The sequence below is a fragment of the Oryx dammah genome, unplaced genomic scaffold (assembly GCF_014754425.2).
Source record: "Oryx dammah isolate SB20612 unplaced genomic scaffold, SCBI_Odam_1.1 HiC_scaffold_4, whole genome shotgun sequence".
NCBI classification, from domain to species: Eukaryota; Metazoa; Chordata; class Mammalia; order Artiodactyla; family Bovidae; genus Oryx; species Oryx dammah.
The window spans coordinates 82,979,675-82,998,056 of NW_024070188.1; the positions used below are offsets into that span (position 1 = coordinate 82,979,675).

The window sequence follows — 18,382 nt, forward strand, 5'->3', positions numbered from 1 at the left end:
GCTATATTTGTTTTGTTTCTTAAATCTTGCGTATGAGTGAGGTCACATGGTATTCGTTTTTCTCTGACTGCTTTCACTTAGAGCTTTACCCTCCGTGTCCGTCTGCACTGTCACAAATACATTCTTTTTTATGGCTGAGCACTATCGCATTGTATACATATATATAATATCATATATATATATAATATAAATATAAATAATAATATATAATATCTATACACATATCTATACACACACATCTTTATTCATTCAACTATCGATGGACACTTAGGTTGCTTCCATATCAGTTCAGTTCAGTTCAGTCACTCAGTCGTGTCCAACTCTTTGTGACCCCATGGACCACAGCAGGCCAGGCCTCCGTGTTCATCACCAACTCCTGGAGTCCACCCAAACTCATGTCCATTGAGTCGGTGATGCCATCCAACCATCTCATCCTCTGTCGTCCCCTTCTCCTCCTGCCCTCAATCTTTCCCAGCATCAGGGTCTTTTCAAATGAGTCAGTTCTTGACATCAGGTGGCCAAACAAAGTATTGGAGCTTCAGCTTCAGAGTCAGTCCTTCCGTGTATTGCTTATATTGGAATATATTCCATATATTGCTTTCATATATTGGCAATTTAGCTAATACTGCAATAAACATGGGGCTGCAGATGTCTTTTTGAATTAGTGTTTTTGTTTCCTTTGGAGAAATATTCAGACCCGAGATTGCTGGATTGTATGGTGGTTCCATGTTTAATTTTTTGAAGAACCTTCATCCTGTTGCTTCTGTCTTCCATAATGGCTGCCTCAGTTTCTATTCCCATCCACAGTGTCCTAAGCTCCCTTTTTTTCACATCCTTGCCTACGCTTATTGTTTATTGTCTTTCTGATAATGGCCATTCTGGTAAGCATGAGGTGATATCTCATTGTAGTTTTTTTTAATGTTTTTTAAAAATTATTTTTAATTGGAGGATAAGTGCTCTAGAATATCGTGTTGGCTTCTGCCATACGCCAGTGTGAATGAACCATAAGCATACACATGTCCCCTCCCTCTTGAACCTCCCCCTACCCCCCTCACCCCAGGCCTCTAGGTTCTCACAGAGCGCCGGTTGAGTTCTGTGTTTACAGCAACTTCCCGTGTAGCTCTGATTTGCATTTCCCTGATGACTAGGGATGTTGAGCATCTCTTCACGTGTTTGTTGGCCCACTTTACTCACTAAAAAAGAAAGGAAAATCACTTTTCAATAATTAGACTATTAGAATTGAATATTTCCCCAGAAAAACCTTATGAGCATTGATAAGGTTAACTATGTGGGTGGGCGGGGGACCTGATTTCTGGTGCACCCTGTTAAGTCTGTGAATAGTAATGCAATCTACTAAATACAAAGATAACGAGAGGGGATGAGTCTGAGGACTGGGCAGGTCACAGAGGGAGACCCTGGTCCTTGACTGAGATGGTCAGGATTCCTCTTCAGAGTGACTTCGTTAAACCTGCAAGAGTTGCCAGTCGCTGTCACAGAGGGAGGACCAGGTCAGGCTTGGAGAAGGGGCCTCGATGTGTGATGGACTGCACGATGCCGCGGAGAAACTGTCTTGTCTCCCAGTAGAGCGCCTGCTGTCCCTTCGTCCCTGTGAACACTCAGCACTCACCTCACTGTCTGGTTGTCTCGGAAGGTTTGGCCGCAAAGTGTGCCTCTTGGCCACCACCCTCACCTGCGCCATCTCCGGCGTCCTGACGGCCATGGCTCCAGACTACACGTCCCTGCTGCTCTTCCGCCTGCTGCAGGGGCTGGTCAGCAAGGGCAGCTGGACGGCTGGCTACACCCTGAGTAAGCATCTGCTGGCCCGAGGTTTCCAGCCACTTTGAGAAGCCCGGGAGGTCAGTGAGGTAGAATGGGACGAAGCCGAACGTGCAGGCGGGTTTGTTTTGGAGGAAGCCTAGAGAAAGTGTGGCCTCGCTAGCTGTATTTGTTTTGTGTGATTGGAACTGAGTATGCTGTCAGAATGGCCTCTGTGTCTTTGTTTGAGAGACACTTATATAACCACTCATACGGGTCCTTGTTTCCATATCAACTAATCTGTTTGGGAAAAGGAGATCACATGTGATGTGTTTACAGTGATGGGGGTGTGTAGGAAGGGGAGACAGGTGGGAGAGTATTTTAACATTTTAAATATGAACTAACCAGCCTCCTCCAAAAGAAATACAACAAACTCCACTGGTTTGAAGGACACTCAAGAGTTAGGCTGCAGTCCATGGGGTTGCGAAGACCCGGACACAACTGAGCGACTCCACTTTCACACCTTGGAGAAGGAAATGGCAACCCACTCCAGGGTTCTTGCCTGGAGTCCCAGGGATGGCGGAGCCTGATGGGCTGCCATCTATGGGGTCGCACAGAGTCAGACACAACTGAAGCAACTTAGTAGCAACAGCAGCAGCAGCAGCAGCAAGAGTTAGGGGAGAAGATATAAGAGGAAATAAAAGAAGCTCTTATACTTTGGCCAACTCATTGGAAAAGACCCTGATGCTGGGAAAGACAGAAGACAGCAGGAGATGGTTAGACAGTATCAGCCATGCAATGGACATGAACCTGGGCAAACTCTGGGAGGTGGTGAGGGACAAGGAAGCCTGGCGTGCTGCTGTCCATGGGGTCTCAAAGAGTCGAACATGACTTGGCAACTGAACAAGCAAATCAAAAAAGAGACAGACACAATGATGAAAAAACTGAAGCGTAAAACAATGTAATTCTATATACTATTTTTTCTTTCAAGTTTTCTCTGAAGAGTAAGAATAGAAAATGAAAAATACTTCTGTAGAAGAAAGCATAATAGCCGCCTGTGTATCTCTCAGCCCATGGATGGCTGGATGGGTACATCAGACAGCATGAGGATGGCCCAGGTTTTTGCCAGGTCTTGCCATATTTGAAAACAGTCTCTTATGGCTTGACATTCTAAGAAATAGTTCACTAGGGCCAAAAAAAACCCATGTTCCTCCCCCAAGAAATCATGAACACACTAGTTCAGTGAGTTCAGCACATATCAACTGCAACAGCCCAGCCATCTAGAGGCTGAACGTGCAGTATTTGGCACCTGGTGACAAGGATTAATTTAAGGTCAAATCTACACCCAAGTCTGACCAGCTGTGTGGTCCTGGGCATGTTCCATAATCTCTCTGCCTCAGGATCCTCCATGTGGGGACCACGGTGCCGTGAGGTTGATGAAGGGCGCCAGGGGGAGCCCAGAGCCATGCCTGCCCCTTCTCCTCCGTGAGGTGTGGCTGCTGCCCTGTGGCAGGCACAGGGGCAGGGCCGGAGATGCCGAGATAGATAAGGCCTCCCAACCTACTCTCAAGACACCAGTCAGTCCTGGAGGAAATCAACCCTGAATGTTCATTGGAAGGCCTGCTGCTGAAGCGAAAGCTCCAATACTTCGGCCACCTGATGCAAAGAGTTGATTCATTGGAAAAGACCCTGATGCTGGGAAAGAAGGAGGGCAGGAGAAGGGGGTGACAGAGGATGAGATCATTGGATGGCATCACTGACTGAATGGACATGAGTTTGAGCAAGCTCTGGGAGAGAGTGGAGGACAGACGAGCCTGGCGGGCTATGCATAGTCCATGGGCTACCAACCAACCAGTGAAGTTGGTGTCATGTCCGACTCTGTGATCCCATGGGCTACAAGCCAGTGCAAAGAGTCGGAAACAGCTTAGCAACTGAACAACAACCTCTGTCAAGGAGCTCCCAGGCTAGAGAGAAAGGAAGACAGACCCGGAATGCGGCCTGTCTGTGACCGAGTGCGGGCTACCCTGGCTTGCCTCCTTCCCACGGCTCTCTGCCTTGCTCGGAGGTCCCATTCTCCCTGGTCCTGCACCAGGGGCTCCCCTTCAGTCTGCGTGACCGACTCCTCCTCCACCCCCAAGCCTGCTCCTCCTGTGCCCCTCTCCCCAGCCCCTCATCTGCTTTCCTTTCGGAATACCTCCGGCACCACAGCCCTCTCGCTCCTCTGCTGCTCCTGCCGGGCCCCCCACCATGCTGGGCTCCGCTCCACGCTGGTCTACCCCCGGGGCACCCACAGGCAGCAGCATGGTGGGGGGCCTTTAGCAGACATAACATCGTGTCACCCCTGTGCTGCGGCACCTCTGTGCCTTCCGCATTTGAAGCCAGTGTTCTCCGAAAGCCTATGAGAACCCCCAGGAGGGCGCACGGCCCCCATGGCCCGACCTCACCCAGCGCTCACCTGGGCTGCTAGCCCTCTGCCTGGAACTCACTTTCCCATTCCGGGTCCAGTTAACTACTGCTCCTCCTGATGGCTCAAATTTCCTCCACGAGCTCTGCTCCACTGCTCTCTGAAAATCTGCGACCCCCGGAGACTCCCCCACCTTCCTGGCTATTTATGCTTTCTTCCCACATGGCCCGCATCATGCCAAGACCTGGGTGTGATGAACACAGTGTGTGTGTGTCTGGTCCACCACCTCTCATGAGGCTGTGAGGTTAGGAGGGCGGGACTGTGCCCACAGAGCTGGAGATGCATCTGAACACCTGTGACAGGGCCAGGTCCCTGGGGTGCACTCAAAGGTGTTGGTGGTGTTAGCAGCGCTCCCTGGAGTGTCATGGAAAATACTCCAGCTAATCCTGGAGCTGATGGGAGGAAGGTTCTGGGCAGGAGAGCCCCGTAGACAGAATACTGCACTGTGCAAAGGCGGGGGGAGCTGCAGATAGCAAATGGGGATTTTAAAGCCTATGGGAGCCCCCAGGTGACGTTTCTCCGGTTTCAGTCACAGAGTTCGTGGGCCTGGGCTACAGACGGACAGTGGCGATCCTCTACCAGACGGCCTTCACCATTGGGCTTGTGCTGCTCTCCGGGCTGGCCTACATCCTCCAGCACTGGCGCTGGCTGCAGCTGGCCGTCTCCCTGCCCATCTTCCTGCTGCTCTTCTGCTACTGGTACTGTGTCCCCATAGGGACCCATCTTCCCAACAGCCAGGGCGGTCCTACCCGCAGGCCCGGGGCTTCCAGCCACCCACGCCATCTGGGGTGCTCTGTCATGGGGTAGCCCTCATTCCCGGGGCGGGGGAGCCACTCTCAGCCACCCTTTAAAGAAACAAATTCATATCACCCAGAGAGAGGCCTGAGATGCTAAAAGTCGGACAAAAGTTCACCTAGCCACAAAGTAGGCCTCTGCTCCTTGACGAGCCAGTGAAGGAGATGAAGGAATGGAGCCATCTCTGGGGAGTGTGCCCGTCAGACAGGCCCATCGGCAGACGAATGGATGAGGAAGCTGTGGTTCATATACACAAGCAATATTTCTCAGCTATAAAAAAGAATGCATTTGAGCCAGCTCCAGCGAGGTTCTCTTTTGATCTGAACCCCAGATGGGCTCTGGAGGAGACGCCAAGTGGGGTGATCTGCGTCCACAGGTTTGTGCCCGAGTCCCCCCGATGGCTGTTATCGCAAAAGAGAAACACTGAGGCGATAAAGATCATGGACCACATTGCCCAAAAGAACGGGAAGCTGCCTCCTGCCGACCTGAAGGTGACTCACTCGCAAGGGTTTTCTCTCCTCACTGAATGCTGGGTTGGGCTGATGACTTAGGGCTTGCCTGTGGGACTTGCCTGGGGAGGCGGGAAGCTACTGGAACTCTTCGGGGTGATGAGTATGATGACTGACCTTGGGGTGGTGGCTGGTGGGAGGCGGGGGGCGGGGTGGGCGAAGGGCTCTGATGGCGATTCCTGATCATGGTGGCAGCCTGGATGTGGCTGACACCCTGACTCTCTCCTAGATGCTGTCTCTAGAGGAGGACGTCACTGAGAAGCTGAGCCCCTCGTTCGCAGACCTGTTCCGCACGCCCATCCTGAGGAAGTACACCTTCATCCTGATGTACCTCTGGTAAGGGGTCTTTCCGAGGCCCCGTGCGCTTCCCTGCATGCCCGGGTACACATTAGAGACGGTGGGCCAACTTATGGAGGGGGGAAAAGAGAGGTGTGAAAAGGCATTTCCAGATGGCTTTCTGCTCAAAGAGCTCTTAAAAAGACAGCTGTATTTCTCCCTTGAGGACATCCCAGTAGAGGCAAGGCCTCATTTTAGTAAGAAGAAATCCCCATGTAGAAAAGTCAGCAGTGAGCCGGAGGGAGGTGACAGGGTTGCCAGAAACCCCGTGCTTCAGGAGCCAAGTGCTGACTTAGCCCCAGTAGGTAGATGAGATTTCAGGGATTCCCCAGGACATCAGTACTTCCCTGGTGTCTCAGACAGTAAACTGTCTGCCTACAATGTGGGATACCGGGGTTCGATCCCTGGGTTGGGGAGATATTGGAGAAAGAAATGGCAACCCACTCCAGTACTCTTGTCTGGAAAATCCCATGGATGGAGGAGCCTGGTAGGTTACAGTCCATGGGGTCACAAAGAGTTGGACATGACTGAGTGACTTCATTTTCCGGGCTGTCAAGGAGGAAGACTTCCTCACGTCTGAGGACTCGACAGAGCCTGCAGAAAGCACATGCGTGCTTTTTTCACACCGATTAGGAAACGCCTGTCCACGCCTAGCACCCCTTGCACACCCTGGGGCCGTGTCACTCTCCCCGGTGGCTTCCTTGAGATGGGGTCTTCTCCCTCTTCCCTTGGGGGGCTGGGTCAGCTCCCCACCTCAGCGCTTGCTCCCCCACACCCCAGTGGCCCTTCAGTTACTTCTGGAAACCCCTGGGCCGAGTATCCAGGTTCCCCTTCCACTGGGGTCACTCTGCCGCCCTGCCCTTCTTTGCCCTTCTGTGAAATAAGGGTTCCAACGACGAGGGCAGCGCCTGGCACGTAGCAGCCGCTCCGTAAATATTTGTGGAAGCTTAAAATGAGTAACCAGTGTTCCACAGAGTCCATCCTGAGTTCTCTAGGCGCTGGGTTGTCTCCTGGTCCCCAGGCCCTGTGTCTGCAGGCTGGCCCTGGGAGCCCTTGTACCCGCCGTGTGAAGGGCCCAGGAACCCCTGCAAGCATGCCAGGTGCCTGGTGCGTTTCTCTTGATTCTCAGCATCGGACTCCGTGGTACCTCTTGGGTTGGAGGCCCAGGATCCCACAGACAGGAAGGCTTGCTCCTCTCCTGTATCAGCCTGGGTCCCATCTCCACCCCTAGCACTCCTGTCGAGGCGGTGATTCTGTCTCCTCAGCTCTCTCACACCCCTCCACGCAAGCTTTCCGCAAATCCCTGTCTTGAAAACCTATCGCGAATGTGCCATTTTCTCATCGCCTGTGCTCTTAGGCGTGAGTGCTGCCGGCTCTCGTCCAGCTCGTGCGGTAGCCTCCTTGCTGGCGGTCTGCTCGCACTCCTGTTCCCCCCTGGTCACGGATCGCACCGCCTCCTTGTCCACACCCTCATAGTCTTCCTAATCCGCCGAGAAGAAACCTAGCTTCCTTCCACGGCCTGCAAGGCTTCGCGCCATCTGACCCTGGACACCATCTCTTACTGCACACGCCCCCTGCTCCCGTCCGCTCCTTTCATTACAGCGACTCGGGCCCGGGGGGCCCATCACTTCCTGGCTGTGTGACCTTCAGGAAGCTTCGTGATCTCTGTGACTCAGTTTCCTCATCAGCCAATGGAGGCAATGATAGGATCTACTCACAGGCATGTTGGAAGAATTAATGTGATAATGCGTGTGAAAGGCTTAGAACTTAGGAAACGCCCAACAACGACAGACTGATATTTTTATAGGAGTGTGAGAAGGAAATGGCAACCCACTCCAGTATTCCTTCCTGGGAAATCCCATGGACAGAGGAGCCTGGCAGGCTATAGTCCATGGGGTCGCAAAGAGTCAGACACTTAGGGAAAAAAACCATCACCTCTACCCGTAGCAGTGTGTACCTGCAGTTTGTGGGTTCTGCCAGAAGATGGCAGCATTGCACATTGTTGACTGCAGTTTGGTTGGTCAGTGGCTAAGTCCCGTCCAACTCTTTGGGACCCCATGGGACCCCATGGATGGCAGCACGCCAGGCTTCCCTGTTCTTCACCATCTCCCAGAGTTTGTTGTGATTTGGGGGTTTTGTTTATTTGTACAGGAAAATCAGGGTTCTACCTTCCTTTCTCTTAGGTCAGTCTCTTTATGAGTAGAAGATGACTGTTGCCATTTAACCATTTAATCCGGCATAGAGAAGCTCCCCCTTGCCCCACCAGGTTCATCTAAACTCACCGAGTTGCAGGCAGTGCATTCTTATTCTCTTGACACTTTGTTTCAAACAGGAATAATTTAGGACTAGAAACAAAAGCATACCAGACTCCTCTGAATGCAGGTTTATAAAACCAGGGAGTGAGTGAGTGAAGTGAGTGAAAGTCGTTCAGTCATGTCAGACTCTTTGCAACCCTATGGACTACAGCCTACCAGGCTCCTCTGTCTATGAGATCTTCCAGGAAGAATACTGAAGTGGGTTGCCAGTCCCTTCTCGAGGGGATTTTCCCGACACAGGGATCGAACTGGGGACTCCTGCATTGCAGGCAGATTCCTAACCGTCTGAGCCACGAGAGTTGGACCTTATAAAACCAGGGGAGTGTAGTAATGAGAAACGTCCCCTGCGACCTCAGTTTTGGAACTGATGGGCAATTTGCATTTCTATAAGAAAGTAATTTCTTATCCACCAAAATCTCTTCCCACAGTCAGTACTTCATATCTGCAGGTTCTGCATCTGGGGATTCAATCAACTGCAGATAAAAAATAGTCAAAAAATTTCAGACAGTCCCCAGAATCAAAACTTGAATCTGCTGCATGCTGGCAACTACTTACACAACATTCATATTATGTTAGGTGTTACAAGTAATCTAGCGATGGTGTCAATCTTACGGGAGTGTGCCCATCCTACACTGATTCACACGATTTACACGACGGACTCGAGCATCCTCGGATTCTGGTACCCTTGGGGGTCCTGGAACCAGTCCCCCATAGTAGTGAGGAATGACTGTACCAATGGAGTCATTCAATGTTCCAGAATTGTGTAGTTTGCCCAAAAGTGACCCATGGGACGCTACGTTTTCCCCTGAGTCAGAGTGACCGAGCTGGTCCCCATCCTTCTGTGCGCCATGTTCTGTAACATGGTTTTTCTTTCCTCAAATATGGGTGAATGGGTCGTGTGCCGTGGGATATGGGGTGAAAGAGAGGAAGGGAATACTGCTGGTTTAAGATGGTGTGCTGTGCGCAGGGGGCCCCCACTGTGGAGCTGGGAAGACTTGGCTGACTCCTCCCCGCCGTGGTGCTCTGGATCCTGGCCCTGGGAAAGACAACCGTGACAGCAATAAAATCTGCTCTTCTCTGAGTGCCCACCTACACCAAGCCCTTCTGGTCCACGGCCTCAGTGAATTCTCAAGACAGATTCACAGCTGAAGGAACTGAGGCACAGAGAGGCTGGTTAACTTACAAAGACCACACAGCTCAGACAGCACTCTGAATCCCGAAACTGCTCACTCCCCACTGCTGTCTCCCTCCCTCCTTTCCCTTGGAGGCTTGGGGCATCCGATGAGATAGGGCCCGTGCGGGGTTCAGAGCAGGGCTGCCCGCAGGGGCACAGTAAGGAGTAAACAATGGTCGCTACATCGTTTGCCATCTCTTGGAAACATGGGTCTGTCCTGTAAGTCACAGGCTCACAAAAACTGTGGAAGGAGCTTCTCAACCAGGAGGCCCCGTCTGGATCTTGATGCCCCCCCCCCCCCCCCGCGTCTCATATTAAGACTTCCCCGGTGGCTCAGATGGTAAATAGTCTGCCTACAATGTGGGAGACCCGGGTTTGATCTCCTGGGTCGGGAAGATCCCCCTGGAGAAGGAAATGGCAACCCACTCCAGTATTCTTGCCTGGAAAATCCCATGGACAGAGGAGCCTGGTGGGCTATATATAGTTCTTGGGGTCTCAGAGTCGGACGCGACTGAGTGACCTCACTTATTTTCTTACTTCTCATATTGGTCTAGAACATTCTACATCCAGCAGTGGATGCTTCCTTCCAGCTCGCAGGGGCCTCTATCCTCCTGGCCAGTCTCCAGGATCTCTCTTCTTCCGAGGACCTCACCTTTGACCCGCCTCTCCTGCTGCCCAGGTTCACCAGCTCCGTGGTCTACCAGGGACTCATCATGCATGTGGGCGCCACTGGCGGGAACCTCTACCTGGACTTCCTCTACTCTGCTCTTGTCGAGTTCCCCGCGGCCTTCATCATCCTCGTCACCATCGACCGCTTCGGCCGCCGCTACCCGCTGGCCACGTTCAACCTGGTGGCCGGGCTGGCCTGCTTCCTCATGATCTTTATCCCACACGGTAAGTGGTCCACGCCCATTGTCTTCTGGGTTGTTGAACCGTGGGAAGAGTGTTGGAACAGGAACAAAGACAAGGTGCTTACCTGAGTCTAGAATTACCTTTTAAAAAATTTTAAGTAGAAGTACAGCATACCGACAATGAGCCCTTTTAAAATGTTCAAGCCAATGAATTTTTCACCTGTATGTATGCCTGGGCACTGCAACCTATGCCAAGATAAAGAACATTTCCAGCACCTCAGAAGGTCCCTCACCCTCCTTGACCACCAACGCTGCCCGGGTCACCGCAGCTCTGGTCTCTGCCACCAAAGATTAAAGTCGGCTGTTCTTGAACTTCATACAATTGAACCATACTGCACCTATGCTTTGGATCGCCTTCATTCACTTATTGTGGCGTCTGCAAGGGTCACCCATGTTGTCCCACGAGGGTGTCGCTTGTACTTTTTCACTGTTGGACAGTCTCGCATTGTAGGAATCCCTCACCCTAAATCCAGGCCTCTGTTGACTTCAGGCCTCCTAAGGTCACCCTGGACCGCCGTACAAAGAATTAAAGTTGCATCCCTCTTCCTCCTTCTCTTTTCCCTCTAGAACTTAAGCTCCAAGAAGCAGGAACATTCTCTGCTTTGCTCACAGCTGAGCTCCTGGGGCAGAGACGCCACTCTATCAAGTACATAGAGGAGCTTCCCAGGTAGTGCTACTGGTAAAGAGCCTGACTGTCAGTGCAAGAGACGTAAGAGATGCAGGTTCAGTCCCTGAGTTGGGAAGATCTAAAGTCATCCAGTGTCTGCCTATTTGGATTAAAACTGCAGGGAACATTCCAACACATCTTTTCGTGGACACTTACTTCCCTTGCTGGGTCAGGGGGTGGGACACAGGTTAGTTTTAGTAGATACAGCCAGACAGCTTTCAGTTCATGATCCCACGGTGACGCATCAGCTTTCCAGTGGTTCCACAGACTCACTAGCACTTGGCATCATTAGTCTTTTCAACACCAGCTATCTTGGTGCCTGTTTGCTTGAGTCCATAATTCTTAGCAATCCAAGATAAGCCAAAGTAGAATTGTTTGGGCCATTTTAATTTGAGTACATACATTGCCTTTCTCATTTGTTACTTTTAGAAATGTTAAAAAAAAATAGGAGAGCAGATTTGCTATTTTCTCAGTTTTTATTGCTTGTGCTCTGCAGTTGTTGGTTTAATGAGTCATTTTGGCAGGCTTTGGGGGCAGGATATTATGAGAAACATCCCATGAAATCCCTGTTCTCAAGAATTAGACTTTACAGAGGAGGCTGGAAATTTTAAGAGGTAGCAAAAGGTAGCTCAGGTTTTTTTCTCCCTCCTTTCATGAGCGAGCGAGTGAGTGAAGTTGCTCAGTTGTGTCCGACTCTTTGTGACCCCATGGACTGTAGCCCACCAGCTCCTCCATCCATGGAATTTTCCAGGCAAGAATGCTGGAGTGGGTAGCCGTTTCCTTCTCCAGGGGATCTTCCTGACCCAGGGATTGAACCGGGTCTCCCATAATGCAGGCAGGCGCTACACTGTCTGGGCCACCAGGGACAAAGAAGGCAGGAAAAGGTGCCGAGCATCTGAAATTGGCTCCCCCGATTTGCCCCTATTTCCCTGTTTCTAGAATCCTGGTAAAGCTGAATGAATGAGTAGAGGTTTTCGTTGTTGCTGTTTTTTTTTTTAAATTAAATTTATTTATTTTTTATTTTACTTTACAATTCTGTATTGGTTTTGCCATACATTGGCATGAATCCACCACGGGTGTACATGCATTCCCAAACCTGAACCCCCCTTCCACCCCCCCTCCCCACAACATCTCTCTGGGTCATCCCCGCGTACCAGCCCCAAGCATGCCATATCCTGCATCGGACATAGACTGGCAATTCGATTCTTACATGATATTATACATGTTTCAATACCATTCTCCCAAGTCATCTCACCCTCTCCCTCTCCCACTGAGTCCAAAAGTCCGTTATACACATCTGTGTCTTTTTTGCTGTCCTGCATACAGGGTCATCATTGCCATCTTTCTAAATTCCATATATATGTGTTAGTATACTGTGTTGGTGTTTTTCTTTCTGGCTTACTTCACTCTGTATAATTGGCTCCAGTTTCATCCATCTCATCAGGACTGATTCAAATGTATTCTTTTTAACGGCTGAGTAATACTCCATTGTGTATATGTACCACAGCTTTCTTATCCATTCATCTGCTGATGGACATCTAGGTTGTTTCCATGTCCTGGCTATTATAAACAATGCTGCGATGAACATTGGGGTACATGTGTCTCTTTCAATTCTGGTTTCCTCAGTATGTATGCCCAGTAGTGGGATTGCTGGGTCATAAGGTAGTTCTATTTGCAATTTTTTAAGGAATCTCTACACTGTTCTCCATAGTGGCTGTACTAGTTTGCATTCCCACCAACAGTGTAGGAGGGTTCTCTTCTCTCCACACCCTCTCCAGCATTTATTGCTTGCAGATTTTTGGATCGCAGACATTCTGACTGGTGTGAAGTGGTACCTCATTGTGGTTTTGATTTGCATTTCTCTAATAATGAGTGATGTTGAGCATCTTTTCATGTGTTTGTTAGCCATCTGTATGTCTTCTTTAGAGAAATGTCTATCTAGTTCTTTGGCCCATTTTTTGATTGGGTCGTTTATTTTTCTGGAATTGAGCTGCAGGAGTTGCTTGTATATTTTTGAGATTAGTTGTTTGTCAGTTGCTTCATTTGCTATTATTTTCTCCCATTCGGAAGGCTGTCTTTTCACCTTGCTTATGGTTTCCTTTGTTGTGCAGAAGCTTTTAATTTTAATTAGGTCCCATTGGTTTATTTTTGCTTTTATTTCCAGAATTCTGGGAGGTGGATCATGGAGGATCCTGCTGTGGTTTATGTCGGAGAGTGTTTTGCCTATGTTCTCCTCTAGGAGTTTTATAGTTTCTGGTCTTACATTTAGATCTTTAATCCATTTTGAGTTTATCTTTGTGTGCGGTGTTAGAAAGTGATCTAGTTTCATTCTTTTACAAGTGGTTGACCAGTTTTCCCAGCACCACTTGTTAAAGAGATTGTCTTTACTCCATTGTATATTCTTGCCTCCTTGTCAAAAATAAGGTGTCCATATGTGTGTGGATTTATCTCTGGGCTTTCTATTTTGTTCCATTGATCTATATTTCTGTCTCTGTGCCAATACCATACTGTCTTGATGACTGTGGCTTTGTAGTAGAGCCTGAAGTCAGGCAGGTTGATTCCCCCAGTTCCATTCTTCTTTCTCAAGATTGCTTTGGCTATTCATGGTTTTTTGTATTTCCATACAAATCTTGAAATTATTTGTTCTAGTTCTGTGAAAAATATCGCTGGAAGCTTGATAGGGATTGCATTGAATTTGTAGATTGCTTTGGGTAGTATACTCATTTTCACTATATTGATTCTTCCGATCCATGAGCATGGTATATTTCTCTATCTATTAGTGTCCTCTTTGATTTCTTTCATCAGTGTTTTATAGTTTTCTATATATAGGTCTTTAGTTTCTTTAGATAGATATATTCCTAAGTATTTTATTCTTTTTGTTGCAATGGTGAATGGAATTGTTTCCTTAATTTCTTTTTCTACTTTCTCATTATTAGTGTATAGGAATGCAAGGGATTTCTGTGTGTTGATTTTATATCCTGCAACTTTACTATATTCATTAATTAGCTCTAGTAATTTTCTGGTAGAGTCTTTAGGGTTTTCTATGTAGAGGATCATGTCATCTGCAAACAGTGAGAGTTTTACTTCTTCTTTTCCAGTTTGGATTCCTTTTATTTCTTTTTCTGCTCTGATTGCTGTGGCTAAAACTTCCAGAACTATGTTGAATAGTAGTGGTGAAAGTGGGCACCCTTGTCTTGTTCCTGACTTTAGGGGAAATGCTTTCAATTTTTCACCATTGAGGATAATGTTTGTGGTGGGTTTGTCATATATAGCTTTTATTATGTTGAGGTATGTTCCTTCTATTCCTGCTTTCTGGAGAGTTTTTATCATAAATGGATGTTGAATTTTGTCAAAGGCCTTCTCTGCATCTATTGAGATAATCATATGGCTTTTATTTTTCAATTTGTTAATGTGGTGAATTACATTGATTGATTTGCGGATGTTGAAGAATCCTTGCATCCCTGGGATAAAGCCCACTTGGTCATGGTGTACAATCTTTTTAATGTGTTGTTGGATTCTGATTGCTAGAATTTTGTTGAGGATTTTTGCATCTATGTTCATCAGTGATATTGGCCTGTAGTTTTCTTTTTTTGTAGTATCTTTGTCAGGTTTTGGTACTAGGGTGATGGTGGCCTCATAGAATGAGTTTGGAAGTTTCCCTTCTTCTGCAATTTTCTGGAAGAGTTTGAGTAGGATAGGTGTTAACTCTTCTCGAAATTTTTGGTAGAATTCAGCTGTGAAACCGTCTGGACCTGGGCTTTTGTTTGCTGGAAGATTTCTGATTACAGTTTCAATTTCCATGCTTGTGATGAGTCTGTTAAGATTATCTATTTCTTCCTGGTTCAGTTTTGGAAAATTGTACTTTTCTAAGAATTTGTCCATTTCTTCCACGTTGTCCATTTTATTGGCATATAATTGCTGATAGTAGTCTCTTATGATCCTTTGTATTTCTGTGTTATCTGTTGTGACGTCTCATAACCCATTACTGGTCACCCCACTGCACTCCAGAGAGAAGAAACCCAGCTCCACCCACTGGACCTCCAACACAAGCCTCCCTAACCAGGAAACCTTGATAAGCCACTGATACAACCCCACCCACAGTGAGGAAGCTCCACAATAAAGAGAACTACACAAATTCCCAGAATATAAAAAGGCCATCCCAAACGCAGCAATATAACCAAGATGAAGAGACAGAGGAATACTCAGCAGGTAAAGGAACAGGAGAAATGCCCACCAAACCAAACAAAAGAGGAAGAGATAGGGAATCTACCTGAGAAAGAATTCCGAATATTGATAGTGAAAATGATCCAAAATCTTGAAATCAAAATGGAATCACAGATAAATAGCCTAGAGACAAGGATTGAGAAGATGCAAGAAAGGTTTAACAAGGACCTAGAAGAAATAAAAAAGAGTCAATATACAATGAATAATGCAATAAATGAGATCAGAAACACTCTGGAGGCAACAAATAGTAGAATAACGGAGGCAGAAGATAGGATTAGTGAAATAGAAGATAGAATAGTAGAAATAAATGAATCAGAGAGAAAAAAAGAAAAACGAATTAAAAGAAATGAGGACAATCTCAGAGACCTCCAGGACAATATGAAACGCTTCAACATTCGAATTATAGGAGTCCCAGAAGAAGAAGACAAAAAGAAAGACCATGAGAAAATCCTTGAGGAGATAATAGTTGAAAACTTCCCTAAAATGGGGAAGGAAATAATCACCCAAGTCCAAGAAACCCAGAGAGTTCCAAATAGGATAAACCCAAGGCGAAACACCCCAAGACACATATTAATCAAATTAACAAAGATCAAACACAAAGAACAACTATTAAAAGCAGCAAGGGAAAAACAACAAATAACACACAAGGGGATTCCCATAAGGATAACAGCTGATCTCTCAATAGAAACTCTTCAGGCCAGGAGGGAATGGCAAGACATACTTAAAGTGATGAAAGAAAATAACCTACAGCCCAGATTACTATACCCAGCAAGGATCTCATTCAAATACGAAGCTTTTACAGACAAGCAAAAGCTGAGAGAATACAGCACCACCAAACCAACTCTCCAACAAATTCTAAAGGATATTCTCTAGAAAGGAAACACAAAAAGGGAATATAAACCCGAACCCAAAATAATAAAGTAAATGGCAATGGGATCATACTTATCAATAATTACCTTAAACGTAAATGGATTGAATGCCCCAACCAAAAGGCAAAGACTGGCCGAATGGATACAAAAACAAGAACCCTCTCTATGCTGCTTACAAGAGACCCACCTCAAAACAAGGGACACATACAGACTGAAAGTGAAGGGTTGGAAAAAGATATTCCATGCAAATAGAGACCAAAAGAAAGCAGGAGTGGCAATACTCATATCCGATAAAATAGACTTTAAAACAAAGACTGTGAAAAGAGACAAAGAAGGCCACTACATAATGATCAAAGGATCAATCCAAGAAGAAGATATAACAATTATAAATATATATGCACCCAATATAGGAGCACCGCAATATGTAGGACAAATGCTAACAAGTATGAAAGGGGAAATTAACAATAACACAATAATAGTGGGAGACTTTAATACCCCACTCACACCTATGGACAGATCAACTAAACAGAAAATTAACAAAGAAACGCAAACTTTAAATGATACATTAGACCAGTTAGACCTAATTGATATCTATAGGACATTTCACCCCAAAACAATGAATTTCACCTTTTTCTCAAGTGCTCATGGAAACTTCTCCAGGATAGATCACATCCTGGGCCATAAATATAACCTTGATAAATTCAAAAAAATCAAAACCATTCCAAGCATCTTTTCTGACCATAATGCACTAAGATTAGATCTCAATTACAGGAGGAAAACTATTAAAAATTCCAACATATGGAGACTGAACAACACGCTTCTGAATAACCAACAAATCACAGAAGAAATCAAAAAAGAAATCAAAATATGCATGTTGCTGTTTTTTAAATAACAATGCCAAGTGCTGAGAGGGAACCTGGGATCTGAGGCCATTTGGTTATCACCTGGAAGAAGCTTGGGTTCTACGTCCTCTGTCCTGCATCCTCCCAGGACCCTCTCCCGGCTCCCACTTTTGCCACTCGCCTTTACTGGTCCTCATCGCATTCGATGATGAGCCTTTGTCTCCTGCTCCAGAAACTATTTCAAGTACCTTCTATATATTTGCGTGCAGGCATGCTAAGTCACTTTAGTTGTGTCTGACTCTTTGTGACTCTCTGGAGCAAAGACCCTTTGGAGCCCACCAGGCTCCTCTCTCCATGGGTTTCTCCAGGCAAGAATACTGAAGTGGGTTGCTGTGCCCTCCTCTAGGGGATCTTCCCAACCCAGGGTTTGAACCTGCATCTCTTATGTCTCTTGCATTGGCAGTTGGGTTCTTTACCAGTAGCACCACCTGGGAAGCTCCTCTCTGTACTTGACAGAGTGGCGTCTCTGCCCCAGGATCTCAGGCATGAGCAAAGCAGGGAAAGATTCCACTTCTTGGAGCTTAAGTTCTAGAGGGAAAAGAGAAGGAGGAAGAGGGATGGGGCATTAATTCTTCGTATGGTGGTCCAGGGTGACCTTAGGAGACCTAAGTGAAGAGGGGATGAGCCATTTAAACAGCCGGGCAAGGAGGTTTCCAGGAAAGGAAACAGCAAGAGCAAGGACCCTGAGGATGGGGAGAGCTGGGCGCTGGAGGAGCAGCCAGACCCTCGTGAGCAGGAGACAGGGAGAGATGCCAGCGTGGGTTTTATCCCAAGTGTGGCAGGAAGCCACGTGGCAGGACTGCAGTTGTAAGTGGTCCCTCCGACTGCTGGAGAGAGTGACCTGGGCCCAGAGGAGGCAGGGCGGTCCTCTGAGGGCAAGGATGCCGTGCATGTCCAGTAGAGCATCTTGCCAAATCCATCAAAGCTGCGGAATTTGTGACCAATGCCCTCCTCCAGGTGTCCGAGTGAACTCCCTTATCTTGCATCTTGTAGGAGCCTTAACTAAAGGCTCCACTTGGGCTCTCCTCCAGGCAGAGGGCAGCCGAGACCTGAAGAGACTCCGCTGGCCGGCTCTCCCCAGAGCCTCCCGCTGGCGAGGGGATGGATGCCTGTCTTCCTTGAGTAGCCGGCTCGTGGGGATGAGGGTGAGATGACACACTGTCTGGGACCCTGGAGGCTCTCTTAGTGAGCCGGCCTGACTCAGGAGCCACTTGGGGTTTGGGGTCTGGGTGAACACCTAACATCCAGGCGAAGCAGACGGCGGTGTCTAATGCTTTGACGGCTCCCCAGGAAGAAGAAGGCTTCTGGACCTGCCGCTAAAATGCAGAGCCGTCTGTTAGACGGAGATGAGGGTTTGCATCCCTCACCCTCTCAGACCAGTGAAAGATGCTTGGGTTAAAAAAAATGTGTTCTGAGGACTTCCCTGGTGGTCCAGGGGTTAAGAATCCAGCTGCCACTGCA

The 18,382-nt window shown here is 47.7% G+C and overlaps 1 protein-coding gene across 1 annotated transcript in view; it reads left to right on the top strand.

The window, feature by feature from the left end:
• SLC22A1 (solute carrier family 22 member 1) overlaps positions 1 to 18,382 on the top strand; it is a 41,416-nt gene that overhangs the window by 6,895 nt on the left and 16,139 nt on the right. Inside the window, exons 3-7 of the mRNA XM_040238928.1 lie at positions 1,652 to 1,806; positions 4,749 to 4,917; positions 5,391 to 5,505; positions 5,753 to 5,859; positions 10,028 to 10,242. Of these exons, the coding sequence (XP_040094862.1) occupies positions 1,652 to 1,806; positions 4,749 to 4,917; positions 5,391 to 5,505; positions 5,753 to 5,859; positions 10,028 to 10,242 (761 nt within the window). The remainder of the gene's footprint in view (positions 1 to 1,651; positions 1,807 to 4,748; positions 4,918 to 5,390; positions 5,506 to 5,752; positions 5,860 to 10,027; positions 10,243 to 18,382) is intronic.